The sequence below is a fragment of the Paramormyrops kingsleyae genome, chromosome 12 (genome assembly GCF_048594095.1).
Source record: "Paramormyrops kingsleyae isolate MSU_618 chromosome 12, PKINGS_0.4, whole genome shotgun sequence".
NCBI classification, from domain to species: domain Eukaryota; kingdom Metazoa; phylum Chordata; class Actinopteri; order Osteoglossiformes; family Mormyridae; genus Paramormyrops; species Paramormyrops kingsleyae.
The window spans coordinates 23,261,357-23,286,364 of NC_132808.1; the positions used below are offsets into that span (position 1 = coordinate 23,261,357).

A 25,008-nucleotide genomic window follows, 5' to 3' on the forward strand; every position below is an offset into this window, starting at 1 on the left:
GCGGATGCTCAGCCTAGCTGCACTCATGCCTAATTGGCTCCTTGAGAGCTGCATGCTGGTAATGTGCCATCTGCCTCACGTTTATGTCGCTTTGGTCGGCTAAATAAATAAATGTATGCGAGATATAATACAGCATCAGCTGCGAGAGGAAAAGATGGATAAGCAGAGGTTTGCGCTGCCTCCTCTGTCTTGATTAGGTTTGTGGATATTAAACATCTGATGTCCCTCCGTTCGATCACAGTCAGGCCTGGACCGGCGACATCAGCGGGCCGGTGGGCGGTGCAGATCGTGGGGGAGGGGGGAGGGGGCTTCGGTGCAGGTTGGCTGTAAATCATGGTCACCCTCTGCAGAGACGGTGTGGTTAAAGTCTGGATGGTTATCAGGCTGGACTGGCAGCAGGGGTGATTACCACCACTCACTCTGTGTCACTCTGTGTGGGGCCCCCTGTTGCTCACAAACAGTCACTACACTAAATCTTAAATAAGCTTCTGATTTAAGAGATGCTGAAGCAGAATGTTCTGCCGATAAGCTAGCTAGCTACCGTCTTCTGACTCAACCAGATAACGTTAACGTCATATGCAGCCATGAAGGGTTTGTATCCCAGCGGCACCACAAAAGAAAAGCTATCAGTTTTTCAGCGGGGGCCCCCAAAATACCGAACCCGCCCCTGGACACACGGGCGTTGCACTAAAAGCCCTTCTCTGACGGCGCAGTCCCTGTTAATGAAAAGCCCGAGAAACAGGACTAACCAGAGGACAGGAACCGTAGGTCTGGGGCAAAAATCACATGTGAATAATCAGCAATGGCACTTCACTTCACATAACGGGGAGCGGATCGATTAGACTGCATAAGAGACCCGACGGATCTCGTTCCCGCAGCCTCGCCTTCCCGCCTCGAGTCTTGCCAAGCGTCACCGCAGAGGGTCTCCTCGTCCCCTCCCCCTCTCTGCACCCCCAACGACGGCACGAACACTCAATTTCACACCCGTCTACCGAGCCTGGGGCGTGAAGCGGAACGAGGCCCCCAAACCCCACCAGAAGGAACCTTCCCGGCTCTTCCCGGCCTTGAGGCTCCGCCTCCGTTGCGAGCGCGGCCTCCTAATTACCTCTGCAGAGTCACACTCGGCTCCTTACACCCACATGGGCCGTCCGTGAACGTGGACCGTTCTGTTTATAGTGGCTTAAGCTGCTGGTTACCCTGGAAACCTGCTACTTTCAAAGCGACAGGGACGTGTGACACCTGAAACACATGTGACTGTGTTAACGCTATGGGTGACGCTCCGTAGCGTCCCTGCTGTCGTACGATCCGCACGCTGGGTACCTCAGCAGTTCCCATAGGCTTCCACGAGCCAGGGACGTAACCAGTTTTTTTTAAACCATCTTTTCCAAAAATAACATTAGGGGAATCACCCTAGATTCATTTGCATATGAAAAAGGCTTATTGTAAATTAACCACTATTTCTTAATCCACACTCAAAGAATCGACATTATAGAAATAAACAGCCTAACATAATGCAATACAAACGATCATTAAAGTAACTCCTCTCCTTCAAGAAATGGGTCTTTACACACACAAGTCAAGGGGGCAGTATATAGCTCAGTGGTTTAAACACTTCTGACCATGGAAGGTTGTGGGTTCATATCCCCATCGGTCATTGAGAAAGGCCCTTTATTTCAACTGCTCCAGCCTCACTAGCTGATGCTACTCTCTGATCATCACTTATACGTCACTTTGGATCACAGCACCTTCTAAATCAAGTTAATATCTGTCATGCACATGTTATTTCGCTGCATTTACCAATAACCCAAGACAGAACCCATGCAACATAGCAACTGGGGAACCAGTGATCTGATTAAGTGTCTGAGTGAAGTGGAGAGGTCTAGTTAACCACAAGACCACAATGCTCAAGTAAGCCATGCTGATTAAGTTCTAAAACAGCTTTCCCCATCCTGGTCCACGGAGGTCTCCAAACGGTCCACATTTTTGCTCCCTCCCAGTTCTTCACACAAAACAAACTAAAGTCAGAAGTCAAGGAGGCTATGTATAGCTAAGTGATTTAGACAGCTGCGACCTTAACCAGAAGGTTGTGGGTTTGTATCCCCATTAGATCTTGAGAAACTACCAGGAGTTGGGAGGAAGCAAAAATATGGACTGTTTCTGAAGACTGAGTTGGAAAACATTGTTCAAGACGACTCTACAAAGATAACAGGCATGAGCAGAAGAGCTGGTTACTCAAGCGGGTACCAACATGTCGCTTTGGACGCACCTGTAGGATGAGCACCATGCCCAGCACCATGGAGTACATGTCGTACTTCCCCAGCTGCCGGCTGAGTGCCGCGTTCATGGCCTTCAGTGCGTCCAGGTACTGCTTCAGGACCTTCTTGCCCACGTTGAGCAGCACCTCCGAAGCGTTACCTTCCAGGTACAGCTTCACCCAGTTGGCGTGAGACTTCTGCGCCACGCGGAACAGCTCGTGGCCTTCCTCTGCGGGGCGGGGGATGGGAGAGGAAGGAGGGCATGATGGGAAATGGACACTTCCCGTGGAGGCCTCTGGCCCTTAAAGAAACCAGGCCAATTTTAGCAGGGGTCATAATAACAGCGAGTGTTTTTTTGTGTCCATTTTACTGAGAAATGTGAAATCATCAGTACTGGGAAACATTTCTCCAAAGTGGGGGCTGGCCAGTGTGCGAATAACGCCCCCCCCCCCCCATGTACAAAAGCTCTGTACATCCCAAGCTGCAGCCCTCATAACAAAAACTGATAGATAACTCCCATGATGGAGACGATCTGCGGAAAACATTGTCTTGGGTGGGGGTTCCACAGACACCTTCCTGAAGTCACGGTCACATGAGCCCCCCCCCCCCCCCCCAAAAAAAAAAGTGCTTCCCCCATCGCCTCCCCAGCTGAGCCTCCATACCTCATCAGGAGGTCGTTGCAACCCCCAAACCCAGCAATTCTCAGCGTCTGCCACAAGGGACCTCCAGTGCTGATTAATCGCGTGGGAGGGAGGGAGGGAGGGACGGGCGGAGGATGACGGCGGAGGGGGCTGCAGTGCCGCGGCCAGGCCGGTAATGACAGGCTGGCTGGCGTTCCTCGGCGCCGGCTTCCTGCGGCTCTCTGCACCGCTGCTGCCGTCAGCCCCATGTGATCTTACCCTCTCAGCGGATGGGAGTCCCCTTCAAGGGAGCAGCCCAAGCCAAACCAGCCCCCACCATTCCGGAACCTTCTCCACGCAAATCGCATTGCTTAGGCCAGGGGTGGGCAATCTTATCCGCAAATGTATGCAGGTTTTTGGGATAACCTTTAGGTCAGCTGTTCAAACCCAGATGTGAGGACTCCTCAGCCAATCAGTCCTCTAATTAGTAATTAGCCGCATACACTGCGGCCCCTTCTGGATAAGATTGCCCACCACTGGCTTAGACTGACATGGGAACTTCCTTCAAAACTGCTTACAGCAACGTGAAGCCCAGATTTATTCCACCCACTTGCAATACAGTCAAGTTATAAAGAATGAAACACAACATCACACAATATTTTACCAGCCTGTACTTGAGAAGCGGTTCGGAAGATGGACAGAGGGTATTTCAATCATCGGTTGTGACTGGTGTATGACAACAATCTACACAGATGTATTGTGACTCACACAAAACGATGACAAAACACAAGATGTCAGAAGAATTTTGATGAAAAGAAGCTGCAGCAATGAAAATATCACTTAGCTGGGGCTGCCAGCCATAGGGAGCCAGTGTGTCGTCCCAGGGTCAGGATTGGATGATGAGATGTCATGTGACCCAGAGGACTTTTCTGGGTCAGTTAGATAGAGAAAGCTAGATGGAGGGCTCCCCAACAGATTCAGCACATGTGCCTCTTTGCTAGTTCTGTTTCTTTGCGCTGTGGGTTTTAGACACTTGTCGATGGGCTCGCTCACGCATTCTGGAACGTTCCTATTAAGCCGCCCATCAGCAGCCAGAACGCCCGCTCCGTCCTTCTGTAACATCTGGCGAGATGCAGGTCCAGACCCGACCCACGGCTCGGTACCGCCGGAAGGGCATCCCATTCCAGCTCATCCTGCTCAGCCCAGCTGCAGAATCTCTCCTCAGGCTAAATATTTACGGCTATTGCAGTTGGGGGGGGTGGGGGTGAAATTAGCTTAATAAGTGGAACCAACCACACAGGAATGTGAAATAAAAGGCAGCTAATTAAGGCACTTAGAGAGTTTAGCGATCGCTACGGACACCAGAGCACATCACGAGTGATGTCTGTGGTCACCATGCTGAAGGGACCCCCCCATAAAACCATGGTACCTACCCACATGAGGCAAAGCCAGCCCCACCCAATTTGGCTGTGGGAAATCATGGCTTTGTGTAGCTGGAAAGCGAGAAAAAGGAAAGGCACATAAAGAAAGCGTCCGCCACCGACCTGGCTCGTACTTCAGCGTTGGTCGTCCAAATTACGACAGGTTCAGTCTAAATGCCAAAAAATTACTGTAGAAGGACCCTTATAACTCGGCAAGAGTCGGACCTCATATTTATGGAAAAGAGCACATGACCGCAGATACATCAAACTCACTTGTGATGTGACAGGAAAAACTGAAGTGTGAATTAATCAAAGTAATGTTTCTCAAAACCTGCAGTAGGAATTGGTTTGTTGGCCACTCGATTCAGAGTGTTGGCAGTGCAGTGCGGCATTCAGAACAGAGGGACAGGCCACAGACAGGAGGTGAAAGCCATGACTGACACAGAAACCCTGAGCAGCCCAGACCTATTTCAGGCAGGGAGGATAAGAGTCTCAGTGAGAAATCAGGGCAGCAAAGCCTCCGTTGAATGACATTTGAAACATTCATTTTCAAAACACAATGAGAGTGAAGGAAAAAAAAAACCATATGCTTCACCAGCATAGTTCAGCAGCATGAACATCAGTCACTCAAAGCAATACTGACAGCTGGAAGGTTCAGCACCACGGACAGCAACCCCACACAGTGACACTGACTGCTGGAAGGTTCAGCACCACGGCCAGCAGCCCAAAACGGCAACACTGACAGCTGGAAGGTCCAGCACCACGGACAGCAACCCCACACAGTGACGCTGACAGCTGGGAGGTTCAGCACCATGGACAGGAGCCGCACACAGTGACACTGACAGCTGGAAGGCTCAGAACCAAGGACAGCAGTCCCACACGGAGGAGCTGACAGCTGGAAGGCTCAGAACCACGGACAGCAGCCCCACACGGAGGAGCTGACAGCTGGAAGGTCCAGCACCATGGACAGCAACCCCATACAGTGACACTGACAGCTGGAAGGTTCAGCACCATGGACAGGAGCCGCACACAGTGACACTGACAGCTGGAAGGCTCAGAACCAAGGACAGCAGTCCCACACGGAGGAGCTGACAGCTGGAAGGTTCAGCACCATGGACAGGAGCCGCACACAGTAACACTGTGAGCTGGAAGGCTCAGAACCATGGACATTGACCCGATTCACAAAGGCCCAGTACTCTGCTGGATTTAGCTACCCTCATCAGCTGCCTGTGGCTGCCCTTTACAGCAGGTTGACAGTCTTGGTTAAGGCAAACGAGGGCATTAACCAGTAAGCTCACAGCAGGGAGGAGGACTCGCTTCTCTGTCTGGCTGAGTGCTCTGGGATATCTGCCCCCACAGGACCTCCCTCTCCTGCCCCCTTCCTCCTTGCTCCATCACCCCTAAAAAGCTTTATGAAAACATCACTGCAGGACTCTCCAATGTCTGAATGAAACACAATCATCAGCCCATGCTTGTCTCCGAAAGAAGCCATCCCCATTTCCTCTGATTTCCACATTCTATGCATTTTTTCACTGCTCTTTGCAGACTTTGCCATTCTTCACAGATATTGGGTATCATGGGTGAAGGTGCATCGTTGCATGTTCCCAAACCTCTTCCAAATCCCAGCATACTGCAGCCTGCTGGAATTTCTGAAACAAATTCCTGTGAGTTTTGGAAACGTAACAAAAAAATTCATTGGATTAAATGACTGCGTTTTGGCTCCCGATCCTGTAACATATGATGAGGAACCCTGGCTTAGGTCATTGGCAGTCACATCTCAAAAACGATAACAAAAAAATAATGGATTTAATGATTGGAAATGCACTTGCTGCAATAAAGCTGTAAGCCAGGTTCGCATAATGCTTCTGTAACACTGCTGCAGCCCTAAATCCTCCTCTGAATGCCCATCACATCCCAGGGCCGTTAATCACCACCGACAGCTGCCAGGCTCAGCACCGGGACTATGCACCGGCCAGCCTGAGCCGCCGTCTCACACACGCTGCCCCGGGCCGGGACAGCCGCGCCTCCATGCACAAAGCGGCAAGGAGGCGCGGCAAACAAAGGAGCCGCAGAACGGCCACAGTCGGCTCCTGGTGGGATCATTTGCATCGTTTATGCTCTTCGGTGATTTGGCGGACGAGGACTGTGCTGAGCACAGACACGGAAGCGGGTAAAGCTGGCCGAGTGTTGGCACAGCGAGGGCTTGGGAATGGCTGCAGAATATCAGTGTAGCTTCCATTGCAGCCAGAGACATTACTAAAGGTAGACTGAGCACCATTACATATAAAATGGGGTGAGGGTTGTAAACAACAACAATAATAATTATTATTATTCTTTGGAGAGGGGGCAGCTCTGTGAGGTTGGGACTCAGAAGGTTGCTGGTTCAAATCCCAGGGTTGGCACAGTTGATCCCACCATTGGACCCCTGACCAAGGCCCTTAACCCCATTTGTTCCAGGTCCTGACTGACCCTGCTCCACACCAGTTCCATGAGGTGGCCTCCTGAGATGCTTTTCCAGCTGTCCTGAAGGAGGTCCCACATATACGCTGAGCACCCATGGGCCGCTTTTCCTTCACTATCTGGTCAAACTCCTCCAAAACCATCTCTATTGTGTTTAGGTCAGGTGGCCAGGTCATGTGACACTATCACTCTCCTTTGTTGGTGACTTGGCGTGTCCAAGTACTGTAAATGGTAGTGTATAAGGCGTTTGGCCGTGAGACCCCTCTGGTGAGACCACAGTCATGGAGCAGTTCTGGTGTGCAGGTTACCGCTCCAAAAACACTGACCAATCAGAGGAGCGGTTGGCTCTTTTGGTGCAGTGAGCAAGAGCAGTTGATGGAAATCTGGCTGTGTTTTCATGTTTAAAAAAAAAATAATCATAAAAACCCAATTTCCTTTGCCTGGCAACAGCAAAGTTGCAGCCGGTGATATTTCAAAAGCACTGTGGTCGCCATGGAAACAGCGGTGCCCAAAAAATATGGGGAAAAAAAACCCAGATGATGATGCTGGTAAATGATGCCCAGCGAGAGTTACACCCTCCTTGAGCTCCAGCACCCAGGGATGATTAAGCCACTCCGATTCATTCACTTGCACTAATAAGCCCTAATCAGTAGCAGGCCAATCGCAGGGCTGCTGCATTTGAAAACCACATCAGGGGGTGGTGGTCAATTTAATCACTGGAGGTTGGAGTCAAGGTTTGATGCACCTGGGCTGCTTTATGCTCGTGGAGGGGGCTGGGGAGGGGGAGTGACAGGGAGGTGAATCGCCAGGTAGGGACACCTGTCTATCCAAAGACACGATAAACATGGCAATTAAAAGTCCTTCAGTCAAGGGCCCTCCATACAACTGTTCAGTCCTGAATGCTACCTGTGTTCAGTCCTGAGTGTTACCTCTGTTCAGTCCAAAGTGTTGTCTGTGTTTGGATATAAAAGCCATTTGTGTTCAGTCCTCAGTGCTGCCTGTGTTCCGCCATACAAATTCCCTGTGTTCAGTCCCGAGGGCTGCCTGTGTTCAGTTCTGTCTTTCATCATGAGTAAGCACCAGCTGACTCTCTCTCATATCACACTTCCCCAGGTGCAACAACGAGCTCAGACCGACTTGCAGCTGGGAAGAAGACTGTCTGTCCTTTAAACCAGTCACAGCAGGCTGCAAATCCCAGTGTCCTGCTACTGCAACCTTTAGCCATCTTCTGTAACAGGCAGGAAAACACATGGAAGGCAAGGCATTATGGGTAAAAATGAGGGACCCAAGCTTCCAGGAAAGAGTTGGGACAATCATGGATGCCATTTCCCCAAGTAGATGATGGGATGGATTATGCAGTAGGGGTAACAGTGATTGGCCAGTGATCTCAGGATGACACCATTTCCCCAACCATAACAATGTCGAGCATTTAGGCTAAAGGAACATCCCTCATACCCACAGATGATGAGCGTGAAAGATCTGTGGCCTGTACTACGAAGCGGGGTTACTGGCTTATCGGGGTAACTTGTCGGATTTAAGGTACCACAGTTTAAATGGACTTCATATCCGTTTACTTACATTTTGCCCAGACTACCTTAAATCCGACAAGTTACCCCGATAAGCCAGTAACCCCGCTTCATAGTACAGGCAGCCTTTTCACCTCCACACACACACACACACACACACACACACACACACACACACACACACACACACACACACACAGACACACACAGTAATTGCTCGCTCTGGACTCCTGCACGAGTGTCGGCTTTAATCATCAGCGAGCGGATGTCGGGTTAAAGAAGCCAAGGGCTGTATACTCCCGCACACCGAGACAGCAACTCCTGACCTGAGTGGTTGTGTCAGAACAAGAGTTTCTTCGCCCAGGGATGGTGTTTATGGGGGGGGGGGGTACACGGTGAAGAGGCTTTTTGTGGCCCTTTCATCAACATGCTGCTTGCAAACACGTAGTTTTTGCTCCATCCATTTCAAAAGCACATTTCTCACTGCAAGCTTCCTTGTTACAGACTGAACTGCCGGCCCCACACTATTTACAAATTTACAATAACTGGGCATAAACACAGCTCAGAACGAAGCTTCTCTTGGAATTCCAGCACAATGGATCAAGAAAAAGCTTCACCGTCCTTCTGGATGACTTATGGCTGGCTGTCTGTCGATCTACTCCCATTTTAAAACATCAATGGATCCCTCGATTAAAGAATAATGTGTCAGTGTAACCCTAATCTATCTTTTTATTCACCTCAAAAATGTTCTACTGAGGTGAAGAAGGCTGGCCCAGTGCTCCTCTGGGTAGCCAGTACTATTGGCACATTATTAATCAAAGAGACGTCCCTGAACTCTTGATGGCTGGGTGATACTTTGGAAAGGACTGGAGTCTCTTAGACGGAGTGACAGAATTGGAACAAATTGTAGGTTATGTTAGCTTGGGATCCATCTGCCCCAAGAGCTATACCCTCGCCAAAAACAACCCCGTATGCAGCTCAGTGGGCTAGGCCTCTCCATTTCTAAGGTTGTTGGTTCAAATCCCGTCCTTGGCAAAATAGTCACATCTTCATTGGGTGTTTGAAAGAGGCCCTTAACCCCCTGAAAAATGCTCCGGGAGAGCTGGGTAAATTGCTGACCCTGAGCTCAGACCCCCAGCTTTGCTCTCAATTGTACGTGTGCGAGTGTCTCTCTCTCTCTCTTAGAGGAGAGCATGATGGGATGTGATAAAAGAAGCTTCCTAGTGCACCTGTACTGCGCATCATACTTGCAGAAACAGTACCTAAAGCTTCACTTCATTACCATGCACTGAGTCCACTGCATCCAGTGCTGGACACACTGCATCAGTGCAGTGTTAACATGCCCCAAACACTCCTCTATCTGGAGGAACCTGGATAAAAAAACTTCTAAGCGCCTGAATCAGGCCCTGTCTCCATTTCATCAAAGTGAGACAGGACTCAAAGGCAGGACTCGGGAGACTCTGTGCGTGTGATGAATGCCGAGGCGAGGCGAGGCGAGGCCTCACCTTTGTGGAAGTGAGGCGAGCTGTCCTTCAGCAGAAGGCTGAGCTGCACTGCATTCAGGTGGAGGTAACGGAGCTGCTGCCGCAGCGGCGTGCCCTGGAAGGCGGACTGCAGCAGACGGCCCACGTTGTTCTGCGGTATGGGCAGCCCCAGGCCCAGGGCGAGCGTCGGCACCAGGTCCACCTGCTCCACGGGCTCCGGCTTCTCCAGGCCAGCTGCAGGAGTGAGGCAGGCCACACGGTGTCAATGGCGGCGTGTTTCAGCAGGCCCGCGTGCCGCCATCTTGACTTTCGGTTGTCAGGGAGCAGATACATTACTACTATAAAAAAAGGGTGCTATAAAACCTTAAAAATCACATGGGGGGGGGGGGGGGTACATTTATATTAATAAATAATTAGGGGGGGCTTTGGGTGGGGATGCTGTAAAGCGCATTGAGGCGATGTAATGTTTTGATAACGCGCTATACAAAAATAAATTTGTTTGTTTGTCTGTTGTAAATCCCAACCACCAACACAAAGCAATTAACAAGTGATGAGTTTGCAGGTTATAATCTGAGCGTGGAAAATGTATTACATCAACAAAAAAACATGCGAAATCTAAACTGCTTCTTAAAAAAGGTCATTAAGGATAAAATGCCTGATAAGCAAATAATGTCATATTGCTATACGGGGCTCAAACTGGGGCGGCAGACCCTGGGATCCTCGCTTCACAGACGGTGCATGTTAACATGGGTGGCTTTTACCAAGGTGGAGGGGGCGGGGCTACCACAGAGGGGGCGGGGCTACCAGGGAGGGGAGGCGGAGCCTGCAGGCGGCACCCAGCGGCGAGGCGGGTCTCTTCAGACCCTCCGCTCCAGATGGCCGGCTTCAAGAGGAAACGCGCTGCCCAATCAGCCCGGTGATCTGAGGTACCCGCCGACCGACCGAATGCGTCCCCGTCACGTGACCTCGGTGGCCTTACGTGCGAAGGCCAGGTGAGGAAACCCCGCCCCCCTTCTGATACCAGCCAATGGGCCTCTGAATGAAGTATAATGACATCGACCTACCGGTGAGGGAGGCAGTGACGGGATAACATGACTGGTAACGAGAAGCAGGGAAATGCCGGTGGGGACAGGAAGGCGACTCTCAGGAGGAAACTCCGGAAGACTCAGTTATGACAGACTTTCTTTTGACTCCATAAAATGGTGACAGTGCTGAGATACAGTCCTCAGAGGGCTGGGAGACGGCAAGCTAAAATTCAGGGGGGCTTAGCGGAGCGTGCTCAAGTTTATTATTATTCCTAATAAACATGTACAAAGCCGGACGGACAACAGACCACAAGAGGCACAAATGGTGATCGTATATTGGCTTTTAACGGCGTACAGGCGGGCTGGTGCACTGGGAGTACTGGTAGCGGGACATCTAGCGGTCTCAGAGAGCGCAGCTGTTATGTTTAGAGGGAGCCAAGTGTTAAGGCCCTTGGGGTAGACCACCCTTTGTGAGATGCAGAAGAATCGGGATGTGGTTCATGGATGGAGTGGGGCGGGGCTCTCTGAAGCGGCCTCATTTCATTGGATGCATATTGGAATCGACAGTATCCTTATGCAGCACATCCATGACGATGTCCCACCCATTTAAAGAGACAGTAACATTTTATACTCTCATCATGGTGGGCTTCCTGTCTGTATAACTGATATTAAACCATGACATTGGCCTGCTATGTCTGCATTCTCCATCTCTCCGCGCTAAATATACTATGGTTTATTACTTACTGCCTGACCCTGTGAGATGTTACATTTTCAGATGTTTAATACAGTTTTAGAAAAAACTTTATGTCTTCATTATTTCTTTAACAGTAAACCTTTCCTTTTTTGCCAATACAAGCATTCAATTTATCCTGTCTGAGGGAAGATCATTACTGAGTGTGAGTATATTGCAGATCATTACTGAGTGTGAGTATATTGCAGGTCATTGCTGAGTGTGAGTATATTGCAGGTCATTGCTGAGTGCGAGTATATTGCAGATCATTACTGAGTGTGAGTATATTGTTGCTCCTTCCTATTGATTAAAAATGAGTTATGTTGAGCACAGAAACAAAAGAATTAAAGTGTTTCCACGAGGGAGCGATCAGAAATGTCGGCCCTGGTAGACTAATGATACGGAGACATAGCCAAAGGCAAACAGAACAGACAGAAGAGAAATCCTACGTGGGAATTTTACTTACACAAAAAATGTTCTGTGGGCAGAAGGAAAGATGATTGGTTATCTTTCTGAACCAATCAGATTGTAGAGGAGGTGGGTACAAGTAACTGCAGGAGGAGGGACCAACCAATCAGATGTCTTGGTCCTGCCTCCTCTAGTTGCTTGGACCCACTTTCTCTACTATCTGTTAATAAACTAGTTTGTCTCCTACTGCAACACCAGTTCATCAGTTTGGGAGGAATAGCTCATTAATATTCATTATCTACCTTTATGACATACTGAAACAAACATATATCACCCGCAATTAAGTAATTCAGGACTGCATTGTGACAGCGTCTCATTGGCTAAAGAGGCTGAAGGGATGCAATGGATTGGCTAAAAATACTCCTCATTCATATTCATATCATCAAGTCCTTCAGTGCAGGCAGCATGCATGGCTGTAGCTATTATAGACGTTAGCCTATAATATCCAGCTGGCCCAAGTCATACTCACGTATCGGGGCCAATGAGTGTGGCGTGACGGGTATGGTGTACTGCTCTAGGCTGGAGCAGCAATGCACTCGTAACCTAACACGACAGGGCAATAACCCTACGCCCCATATATGCAAGCAAAACTGAGCTATTTTAGATTTTACAAACACCCAATGGGGGTGACAATAGGAAAGATTAAAAAAAATCTCCTAAACTCAGTATGAACTCCAGCTAAATATTACAAAAAAATATACTGTACTACCAAAAAAAAAAAAAAAAGAAAAATGTTTCAGAGTACGGCTTCATTTTTCAAACTGCGTGTTAGCTTAGGGCTGTACTTCTAAACCCAATCTCCTGTCTTTGTTGGGACAAATACGGAACATTCCGCAAGGCGCACGACTCTTCGAAATACCAGGAAAAATACACCAAAAGTACATGAAGTGGCAGAAGAATGGGTAGTCTAGCACAGAAGTAGACGAGGTAGGTGTAGATCAGACGAAGAGGAGGGCAAGACATGAGCACCTTTCCTGCCGAAGGCTGAGCTGAGAAGGACCAGCGGGGTGTTCACCTCCGGCTCCGACGACCCCCCGTGACTCCCGGTCTCTGACATGCCGTGATCCCCACAAAGGACGAGCAGGTTCGGCAGGATCCCTTCAGTCTCCTGCACGCCAAAGGGGTCAGAGGTCAGCTTACAGAGACGGATATAACCAATAACCTGTATCCTTATGCAGTGACTACTGAGTATAAAAGCACATGCTAAACTGCATACAATGGGGGGTGTATAGAGAGGTGGGGGCACAGGAGTGTGGACCCAAGCTGAAAGATGATTGGTCCCCGGAGAGCCAATTCACCTGTCACTCACTGATTCAAAACATATCATTGGCTAATGATAAGGTTGGCCCCTATGTATAAATTATGGCACCTCTTATGCCCCCCCCAAAAAAAAATAAAAATCAAAGAATTGCCCCTGTACATATTAAAATATAATAAGTCTTTGTTTAAACACAGACTAACCAAGAGCCCTCTGGTTGAAAATACCTCCATATTGCTGGCAAGGTGAATGTGTGAACAACCTTGATTGTAAGCCAGAAAAAACATTTGGAAAAATGGGTCTAATTACAGGATCTGTCACAGGGCAGCCGAACTAATGCACAGCAGCCAGCAAGTAATGCAATGAGTAAATAAGCTGCAGAATTTCAATCTGAAGTAGAGTCCCATCGTTATAATAAAAAGATCAGAGGTTCGAATTTAAAATGCCGGCTCACAACTTTGCCGTCAGCTGGGGTAAAACACCGGAGCTCCCCCCCCCCCCCTCACGGTTCACCGGGTCTTAGTCCTCTCCATGGGGATGCTGGGTAATCTTCTCAGCTTGGCAGCTCGAACCTGTGCACCCCCCCCAACCAGAGTACTCTGGGCGCTGAGCCAGGTGCCGTGGTCCTGACAGCACGCAGGTTTTTTTCCACAGTCCGGTGTCAGCAAAGGCAAACTGGGGCCAGCAGGACCCAACCCCGGAGCAGCTGGACTTGCCAGAACTCAAACCGACTCGGCCGGATGAGCTAATGAGCCTGACGACGGAAGACACTAGCCCAAAAAAACAGAACAAAAGGCGAGTGTCACATGGAGATTAGCACTCCAGAGCGTGTGCTTCACGCGGAAATTTATACATTACCGCACTGCCATTTTCTCAGAGGTTACTGATAATGGAGCAGATTCCACCCTAATGAATAAGTAAGGTGGAGGTATTCTGAGCTGGCAGAAGCATGAGAGGGCATCAGAAATGGGCCCATTGACAAAGGGAATCCAGAAGTTAAGTTCTGAAGAGTAAATTACATTCAGTTACTGCAGCCTTAAGCTAAAGTGTCACTTTTTACCCATTTATACAGCTGGATGTGTCTGATGTAGCATCTCTGGTTAGATACCACACTGTCCCGGGAATCCTGGGATGTGGGAAACGTCACAGGAGGTCCCTGCTGGTCTAATAGTCAGGATCCGCCATTCTCCCCATCAAGGCCTGGGTTCGATTCCCGGGCCGGAGGAAACCATGCGTCAGCTTCAAGAATTCCCCCCAGGACAAACAAAGCATGATTTCTTTCAAAATAATCAATATCACCCCGTTATATATTCAACACAGATCCAAAAGCTGTGCTTAGGTTTTTATGTTCGAAACTCAGACGGATGCTGTGTAGGAATTAGACACGCGAGCAGGTACAGAGTAATGTGTGGTTACCACCGTTAGGGTCACCAGCACTGGGTGCATCCAGCTTGCCTGGGGGTTCAGCAGACCTGGCCAAACAGGGGGGCTATGAGTTGCACTAGAGCGGGGGCAAGTCACATGCCATCATCAGGCAGCACCACGGCAACAGATGCAGGGAAGAGGTTGCCAGGGCGACAAGTGAGGTAGACCGTGGAGGATGGAGGGTTGGGACTGGCAGGAACATGCTGGAGGTGAGACAAAGCGATGGCGAGGCTGATTTATTGCGTACACCGACCAACAGCATCAACCTGTCCCCGGAACGGTGCTAGCTCACAGCCCCCCTGAGCACTAATGTCGCGGGATGCTTGTTCTGGTGATTTAAAACCAAGTGCCGTTCAGCAGACTGCCAGCGTCGCGAAAGGTCACCAAGGGGTGGAAGTGCGGACAGGGGGGGGCGGCCTTGTGCTGCCCCCGCTGTCGCTGTCCCTCTCATGGAGCTCAGCCGTATGGAGGAGGGCCGTGATCCTTTGGCACGAACTGCCTGCCCTTCACTCACCCAAAGCTAATCTAACGCCGTATTACATGCGGAGGAGCCTCTCGGACTGGCGTGAATTAACAGATTACACCGTGAGGCCGTTCTCCTTAAAATGAATGATGAAGACCTCCTGAGGTGTGTGGTGACCTTCATCCTGCTCCTCACAGGCCAGAGCTTCTAGGCCAATGTGTGGCTCAGTGGGTCAGGACACCATGCTTTTGATCTGAAGGTTGCTGGTTCAGATCCCTGAGTCAGCAAAATAATTTCACTGCTGGTCCCTTGAACAAGGTCCTTAACACCCAGCTGTCCTACTTCAGGTGCTGTTTGACCTTGCCTTGGTTAATAGTGCTTGCTAAACAAATAAATCGCATTCACCAGAAGGCACCTAGCCAACGGAGCCACGACGGAGAGGTAACGACAAACAAGTCCAGTGAAACTCAGCGACCAATTATTTATTTTTCTTTTTCTTCTTGATTACAGGGGGACGCGGGAGGAGAAAGAGTCGTGTGTCAGAAACAGGTCATTCACGTCAAGTCGTGTGGGAAATCCTCACGTACGATCAGCATTACCTGGCATCTACAGACGTTCCCTTATACGACAATGTGAAATGCCGACGGATCTGTAAGGAAATGATCACGCTGAGCAAAAGAGGATGATTTGACAAGGGTAGCTAGACATGGGAGGATCCGAGTTGACGAGCCCCCCCCCCCGCCCCCAGGTAAACGAGGAACCGCCGCCATCAAGCACAAGCAAATCTCATTGGGACGTGACACCGGTCAGTGATCCTGACGACGGCTTGAAGAGCACCCCCAAAATGGGACAGATTGTCTCAGGTCGTGAACAAGTAATAGTCCCATAAACAAAAGATATATAGATAGGAGGGGGGGGGTCTGATGCCTTCATGCCCTGATCAGGTCTGAAAGAGATATATAATTTCACATTTAAATGTGCAGCTTCCCTAAGATTTTTATTTTTTTTTGAGTGAAAATTTGAGTGGAGATAAGAAAAGAGAGACACCAAATAGCCAGACAGACGTTTTGTCCAAAGCGGGGACGTTTTTGAAGTGAGGACGGGGAAATTCAATTTCATGCCCTTGTAAGCACAATCAGAGTACAGAGAGCGACGAAAGGTACGAGTTACGCAGCTCTTCAGCGTGCTTACTCAATCTCTGTATCAGCAGACTACCAGAGAGCAGCGTGTCCTTACGCTACATCCCCTACACGCCTCGGGAGAAACAGGCCAAGGCTCGGTGACAAACGAGAACTCACTGCAGTTTTTTTTTTTTTTTAAAGCTATTAGACTTCCTTTTGCTTAGGTAGACAGGGGACAGCTCCCTGATTGGTTCTCGCCTCTCAAGGAAAACGGCTTCACCAATCATCTGAGGGACACGCTTCTACAGCTCATCCGGAGCGGCGCGAGGAACTGGGACTCGTCCTTGATTTCGAAAGCAATCGAGTCCTGAAGTGGGCCGACCTCACTGCGGATCATGCTGCTTAGTGTGAGCTCGGCGGGGTGGGGGACAACGCAAAGAGCAGTAAAGTGAAAATGCCCGCCTGCCGTTAGCGCCGACTTTCATTCTGATGGCCGTAAATATCAGGTGGGACAGAAAATGACTCTGTGATTCATTTGGGCCTATAATTTCATTCCGGGAAAAAGAGGGGGGGCATGCAAACTCCCCAGATTGGGGGGGAGGCTCCGCTGGTTAGGCCTTAGTACCTGCGATTGGAAGGTCGCCAGTTTAAATCCTGTGCTCAATAGAGTAGCCATATGCACTCCAAGCTTTTCACTACAGTCCTTAACAAGCCCCCCCCCCCCCTCTAAAAGTTAAACAAGTGACTTCCACCTCTATACATGTGCATGTCTTACAAACAAGGGCAAGACGGAATTTACGGAAACAAACATGTTCCAATGTACTTCTGCAAATGGAAAATAATGCTTCATTGTCATTTTGGGAGTCCGAACAGGGAAGCAGCTACGGTGCATAGGGGTTGCAGTCGGGAAAGAACATTCAACATACTGGGATCACAGGGCTAGAGCTCTCGCATCATGCTAAACGGCCAGAGTTTCATGGCCTGTAGCGGACCGCTAACTGCTAACCGCTAACCCCGCGCGCAAAGTTCCACTAAAACGTCAAAATCATGTCCGTAGCACTGAGCTGACACCGGCCTCACGGCCCCAGTCGAGGTGCGTTCTGCCCAAGCGTGGCTGCAAAATCTTGCGAAAGAAAACATAAAAGAGTCCAAATGGTGACACTGGCCTAATTAGACAGGAACATGTACGAGAGACGGGAAACGACAGCCCAGGCAGCCATTAGAGGTATTTAATTGGGGAGAGAAAAGCGACAGCTTCAGTGTTAATGAAGCTGAGAAGAGGCTCTGGAGAAGATGCCGCTGTTACACTTACGGCAAGCGAGCGGCCTGCCGAATCGCTGGACCCACGTCAGCCTGCCGTCTGTGAAACCGAGGCATCGTGGGAGCAGGGAAGAACAAGGAGACTTGCTTGCTGGGGAAAGAGCTCTTTAATAGCAGCCTTTAACAGGACTGTAACAGGCACCCGACGAGCACCGACCCAAATATGAGGAGTGGAAACACAAGGCTGTCAGACGCCGAACTGTAAGATCTGCGTAAGTTAAATACACACGGGGGGGTCGGACCGGGTACACACAAGACACGGGCAAACACACGCGCAACAATAGGGAAATGCAACCATTAACAACAACAATATAACAATGGCTACTTACACTTAAACGTAGGGCATGCTGGGACATGCGCTCCGCCGGTGACACAATATGCTGCTTCAACGACATTTTCAAAAGCATCATTCTGGCATTTTGAAATCTTGGCAATAAAATTCACCGGATATGTCGTTTGCCATTAGAGAGAGAGAGAGCAGTATATCTGCAGGCTGATGGCATCGCGTGAATCTGAGGGTCATGAGATCCTACAGCTACCCTCTCCACCCCCTCCGGGGTCAAAGGCCACCTACTGCTCCAACAACAGCCTTAATGTCATGTCACACTAGGTTCTTTAGCAGACGCTGTCAAAGAGGCACACGGGAAATGTCCCGAATCAGACATCTATATCTACAGGCAGCTAATGACTTAATCCTTACCTGGTCACAAAAAGTTCACTATAAAAGAAGTCTAGAAAGACACAATTTTGACACTCGTGCCATACGGAAATCCTTGCTTCCCCATCTTCTTAGCGATGGGAACTTTGGGTTTCAGGTTAGGGAACTTCTGAGGTCAGGTTTATTCCTAGACTTGCCGACTCCAAAAGTTTTCAGACGAAGAGGTGCGTGTTAAGGGCACCATCGCGAGGTGGAGACCACAGGGGTTAAGGAATCGCATTCATAACCTAAAGTCCCAGGTCCTTAACAAGATCTGCCCTGAAAAGATTCCCACATAACGGGAAACCACGTGTCAGCGTGATTAAAAAATGTGAGAAGATCGAGCTCCATGGCGTTTCCAGCATCTGTCCTGCTAAATGTGAACCCGAATCTATTTCCAGGTGCTGCTCTCATCTCCACTGTCCTCTGTACTCGATCTGTATCGAGGATCGGCTGATGAAAATTGGGAGGCATTAGGCAATTAGCAGCCGGGCCTGTATCGCTTTCAACCTTCAGCGATTCCCCCACGCAGCGTTCCAGGCCATTCCAGTCGCTTATTTAAAGGTCAGCAAAACGGCCGATTAAATATTAAAACCGTGCTGAAAGCCTTCTCCGAGCTTGCCAGGATTTAAAAGGCATCGGGTGAACGTTAAATTACATTTGAGGGGTCGTTAAGATCAGAGGAACGGTGGGGGCGGGGAAGGGGGGGGGTGGTTACGTGGCTAGGCAAGTGGAGAGACACTGCAGTTTCGGGAAAACAGACCCAGGAGCTAAAAAAAAACCCCAAAAGATTCGTCATCTGTGCAGCATCCATCAAATGACAGTCAAGACTCATTAAAAGTATATCATTCATTTGACTCAACTGGAGTGGAGAGAAACAGATGAAAAGCGGACAAAAGTAATATCTCAAGGAAATCATTTTAAAAAGGCTACCTAAAATTCAGCCAAATTCTGTGCCCATCAGAGCATGTACGTTTTCAGAGATTCACCATGGCTGAACCCGTGCGAACAGACCTGAAGATTTCAGCAAGGTCCCAAGTTAACCGGAGGCGACAAAAACCGGCTAATTTGTCCCGCTAATTCTATTCCAGTGCACATTAGGCTGTTTTTTATGGAGCGCTGGCGTGATTATTCCGTGCTGGATTCCAGTCCCGCTTCCGCTGCCAACTGAAGGAACCGGCGTTCCGGGGACGGGATTCCGCGCGGGACCTGCGCTTGGAAATCATAAGCAGCGTTTGCTGGAACGCAGCAGAATAGAAGGGGAGGGGGGATAATAATGAGCACCCCCGGGATGTAATCGCTTAGCGGGGGGAAGCCTTCATGTGCGGAACTCCGGGGCCCCCGCAGGAATACGGCGATGGGGGAGTTAGATTAGAGGGGAAAGTTATTCGTGGAACGTGACGGTAAACACCATCACTGGGGGAGGGGCTTTTTGGAGAGCTCTGGGTGTGATGGAGCCCTGGGGGGGGGGGCACTCGGTAATGGCAGTGCCAGGATGCTGTCCTTGGGTAGACATTTGTGTATTTAGGGGAGGGGACACCAGTGAATGATGTCAGAGGATTTTGGGGGTGCACTGGGAAGGGGAGGGGGGGGGTCATAACGGTGAATGTTGAGACCAAGTTGCCGTTCCAAGTTGGGTTACCTTGAATCATGTCTCCCTTATGAGGAGCCCCAGGACGACTGGTTAAATGTAGTTGGGTGGCCTGGCAGCTGGGGGGCAGCTTTAGACGACACTTGTCTCTTGACGGTTTTCGAAGGGCACTCAGAATCCGCGTCAACCTGGGGGTCTAAAGCTCTACGCTTCAAATCTGAGCCAAAATCTCAGCACTCTAATCCACTCCATCGCACAGCGCTCCCCTACTCAACAGCCCTGTGGGGTGGGGGGGGGCAATTATCTCTGTTCTGGGCACTGAGTGCAGATTCAAAGGGCCCCCGGTTACATGGGGATACTTTCAGATGGGGTCTAATGGCGCCGTGTGACGGTCTGCGCCCACGCACACACACTGGGTATGAAGGTGGATAAAAATGAAAGAGAGAAACACACATCAGAATAAAGAAAGCGTGAAAGCCAATGGCGGCGTGCTCTTTACTGGCTTTTAAAGGAATTTCACAGAGAGCCAAAGTGTACGCTGCTGAAATAATGAAAAGCAGCAGCCCCTGGATGGTCAATCATTGCTGTGTGTGTGTGTGTGTGTGTGTGTGTGTGTGTGCGTGTCTCCTGACACCGTTCCTACTGCTCAGGTGAACTTTGGACTCCGAGTTCCCCGCCATCAGCGATGGTGTTTACCACCACTCAAACCTAGTATTTGTGTGGCGCCCCCTGTAGGACACAAACCGCTACTACTCTAAATATGAAATAAAATACATTTCTTATTGAGGAGATGATGGAACAGCATGTTCTGCTAACCAGCAAGCTAGCTACAATTGCCTAACCACTTGTTACATATTTATTTAGCTATTGAAACATATGGGGGGGGGCAGTTTTTGAGTGAAGCTCCATAAACAAAACACCAGGCCATACTCACCATAGTCCTTATTCTAGTAAATAAGCGCAGAATCACCACCCCCTTGCACAGGTGTGATGCAACTATGCAGGAATGAGCAGATGTGCTCTGGGAAAGAAGGCGTGTTGCGTGATATGGATGCAGTGAGGAATCCCAACTGGCTACTGGATCCACCGTTGTCCCGTGAGGAAGTCTGGGCTACAATAATGCCTGTAGAAGGTTTTCGGTTGGTCTCGTCTCAATGATATCTCTACAATTCTCATTATCGTCTGACAAGAAGGACACATAACAGAAAAGAAAAAAAAAAAAACTAACAAAAAGCTCTGCCCTTTAGGTACCTGGCCAGGACCAAGATAACAGCATCAAAACAACAAAACATCATATCCGCTAATCATTCATATGGCTAAAACACTTCACAATGGCTTTGTTATCGTCTAACGCGCACGGATCCTTCATCATGATTCTTGGCCTCCGTCAGCGAGAGAAAGGTCTGTCCGGTAAAGGTGCAAATGTCCGGCCCATTATTTTCCCGAGACATTTGAGGAAGCAGATAATCGGATTTCAATCACCTGGATCCTAGCCAGTGTGATTTAGCTTCCAGACGCGATAGTGCAACTTCGTCAACAGGTAACACGGTAATACATCATGCTGCAGGGATCCATCCTGGCCACAGCTGAGGAACGAAACGTGCTGCAGGTCCTAGCCGGGGGGGGGGGGGGGGGGGGGGGGGGCGACGACTCTGTAACGAAGGGCTGTGAGATGGCCCCCGGGCCGTCGGTCAGTCAGTCACCTAAGGGCTGCCTGTATTGTGGTCAAACTATAATTATTTATAAAGCTCCGACAGCTTGTTAAAGGGCTCGGCGGCTCAACAAGCAGCACACTGCGCTAATATTGTGAAAGGTTTTGGGTTCAAATCCCAGGGAGCGTACATGAACCTTTCCCCTCCGGTAAGGTGCTTTGGATAAAAGCATCATATAAATGTAAAAAAGAAACGTCTCTCATCAGAAACAAAATACTTGAACGAAAAGCAGCGGAGGTTACAAATCAGTGAGAAGAATATGAAAAGCTTCCTGAAGGATTTTTGTATGCAGATACAAAGACAGAAGGCAATGGGGAGTCTTCAGAACTGGCATTTTCTTCTTCAAAACACACATTGCAAAGCCTTAAATGGTTTGCAAAAGGACGGAAAGAGACGAAAGTGAGCAGTTTGCGACCGGGTCAGTCTTTGTTTATGCTACGTGGTTTTGTTTGGCAGAGACACTGGCTTTCTGTAATGGTCCCACCACTTCTGAGAAGCTTCTCACCCCTGCGCTGCTGGCCGGTTCCCAAGCTTACCAGCGAGCAGATCGGAGTGTTCTCCCCGGTGCGACCGAAACATCCCTCGCCGAAATGACACTTCATCTGCACTAATCGCACCACATCCGAAACATCGGTAAACCCCGGCAGCGAAAATATAATAATTATGTGCTGATTTCTGCATGTGACCAGCAGAGGTGATGGTCTACCTCGGAGATGAGGGAGGTGTGGATCTTCTTGAGGACGTCGTCCATCTCGATCAGCTTGGGTCCCACCAGTGAGCTGTGAGGACCACTCAGATGCCCGATGTGGTCCAGGCCCAAGTAGTGAAGGATCAGGATATCCCAGTCATGCCACTTGAGAACCGCATCCAGATGGCGGGTGACATTGTTGTCCACCTGCAGGGGAGTGGGGGGGGGGAGGCATTGGATTCTGGGGACCGGTGCTGTAACCCCCTAGAGAAATGATTCACCCCAGTCTTCAGGGATCCAGAGACAGTCCACATTTTGGCTCCCTTCCCGCTCCCAGCACACCTGAACCAGGTATTCGATGTGGCTGGGAGCTCGGAGAGAAACCGCCCTAAACTATTGCAGGAGATCTACACTGCTTATTTTCCAGCAGAGGTGTTAGATAGCTGAGGGAGTTTTTCTGGTTTCGAGTATTCACACTTGTTGGGATAATAATATTACTCATTTTCCATATTACTGAGTAACTGCCAAAGTGTGCTTACGAACCACCATTTCGGTTACAACACATTTTTTGAACTAAAAAAAGATATTAGACATTTTTGTTCTCAGCATGCTGTGAATGCAGTCCCGTTTTATGTACATTTGTAAACAGTGCAGCTATATCTGTGCAAGGAATAAAAAATTGTGGAAACACCACATTAGAAACCTTATGAAACTGACACATATGGTGGCACAGTGTGTCCCTTCTCTAACCCCATAACTCAAACCTCTCACATGCTCCACCCACCCACACCCCTCCTTACCTCTGTGTAGTCAGAGACAAAAAAGGAGGTGGTGCCATCAAACAGCTTGAAGTGTTTGGGGAAGAGGCGCAGCCAGGTGTCGTCACCGAAGAAAGCGAGCCTCTTGCCGGCCTCCCGGGCCTGCCAGATGAGGTTGTCCTCCAGCAGGGCCGCAGAGTTCAGGTTCATCACCACGTCGATGAAGCCTGGGATGCTGCCCGTCGTCAGGGCCTTGGGGAGCGGGATGGAGACCGGTGATGAGGAGCGGTGATGAGGAGTGGGATGAGGAGCGAGATGGGGAGCAAGATGGGGAGCGGGATGGGGAGCGGTGATGAGGAGCGGGATGGGGAGCGGTGATGAGGAGCGGTGATGAGGGGCGGGATAAGGAGCGAGATGGGGAGCGGGATGGGGAGCAAGATGGGGAGTGGGATGGGGAGCGGTGATGAGGAGCGGGATGGGGAGCGATGATGAGGAGCGAGATGGGGAGCAGGATGGGAAGCAAGATGAGGAGCGGGATGGGGAGCGGTGATGAGGAGCGGGATGGGGAGCGGTGATGAGGAGCGGGATGGGGAGTGATGATGAGGAGCGAGATGAGGAGCAAGATGGGGAGCGGGATGGGGAGCGAGATGAGGAGCGGGATGGGGAGCGGTGATGAGGAGCGGGATGGGGAGCAGTGATGAGGAGCGGGATGGGGAGTGGTGATGAGGAGCAGGATGGGGAGTGGGATGAGAAGCGAGATGAGGAGCGAGATGTGGAGCGGGATGGGGAGCAAGATGAGGAGCGGGATAGGGAGCGGTGATGGGGAGCGGGATGAGGATCGAGATGAGGAGAGTGAACTCATTACTCATTAGCACTGGTTACTTTAGCTTCCATTTCTGATACACTGTCCATTTTTAAATTTCATTTTCATCCATCTTCATAACCACATATCCAACAGAGGGTTACGTGAGCCTGGAGTCTGTCCCAAGAAGCAAAGGGCACAAGGCAGGGACACCCTGGACGGGATGCCAGTCCATCACAGGGCACAGGGCAGGGACACCCTGGACGGGATGCCAGTCCATCACAGGGTACAGGGCAGGGACACCCTGGACGGGATGCCAGTCCATCACTGGGCAGGGACACCCTGGACGGGATGCCAGTCCATCACTGGGCACAGGGCAGGGACACCCTGGACAGAATGCCAGTCCATCACAGGGCAGGGACACCCTGGACGGGATGCCAGTCCATCACTGGGCAGGGACACCCTGGACGGGATGCCAGTCCATCACAGGGCAGGGACACCCTGGACGGGATGCCAGTCCATCACAGGGCAGGGACACCCTGGAGGGGATGCCAGTCCATCACAGGGCAGGGACACCCTGGACGGGATGCCAGTCCATCACAGGGCAGGGACACCCTGGACGGGATGCCAGTCCATCACAGGGCAGGGACACCCTGGACAGAATGCCAGTCCATCACAGGGCAGGGACACCCTGGACGGGATGCCAGTCCATCACAGGGCAGGGACACCCTGGACGGGATGCCAGTCCATCACAGGGCAGGGACACCCTGGACGGGATGCCAGTCCATCACAGGGCAGGGACACCCTGGACGGGATGCCAGTCCATCACTGGGCACAGGGCAGAGGGACACCCTGGATGGGATGCCAGTCCATCACAGGGCACTGGGCAGGGACACCCTGGACGGGATGCCAGTCCATCACAGGGCAGGGACACCCTGGACACACACATTCACACTCTGTTAGAGATGCCAGTTAGCCTAAGCGCATGTCTAAGGACTGTGGGTGGAAACTGGAAGAAACCCACACGCAGCACGGGGAGAACATGCAAACTCCGCCACAGCGGGGGCAGGGATCGAACCCGCAGCCTCGGACGTGTCAGGCCATGCCGCCACCCTAAATTTCAATAACAGCTTAGCTTCAATTCTGATTAATTCTTTTAATTACTATTTTATCTTTACAAGCCC

The 25,008-nt window shown here is 50.3% G+C and overlaps 1 protein-coding gene across 2 annotated transcripts in view; it reads right to left on the minus strand.

The window, feature by feature from the left end:
* pigg (phosphatidylinositol glycan anchor biosynthesis class G (EMM blood group)) overlaps positions 1-25,008 on the minus strand; it is a 70,095-nt gene that overhangs the window by 34,148 nt on the left and 10,939 nt on the right. For both annotated transcript variants that reach the window (XM_023795949.2, XM_023795948.2), the window contains exons 3-7: positions 23,065-23,274; positions 22,283-22,471; positions 12,959-13,097; positions 9,788-10,000; positions 2,267-2,484 (exon numbers count right to left, since the gene is read on the minus strand). In XM_023795949.2, coding sequence (XP_023651717.1) covers positions 2,267-2,484; positions 9,788-10,000; positions 12,959-13,097; positions 22,283-22,471; positions 23,065-23,274 — 969 coding nt within the window. The remainder of the gene's footprint in view (positions 1-2,266; positions 2,485-9,787; positions 10,001-12,958; positions 13,098-22,282; positions 22,472-23,064; positions 23,275-25,008) is intronic.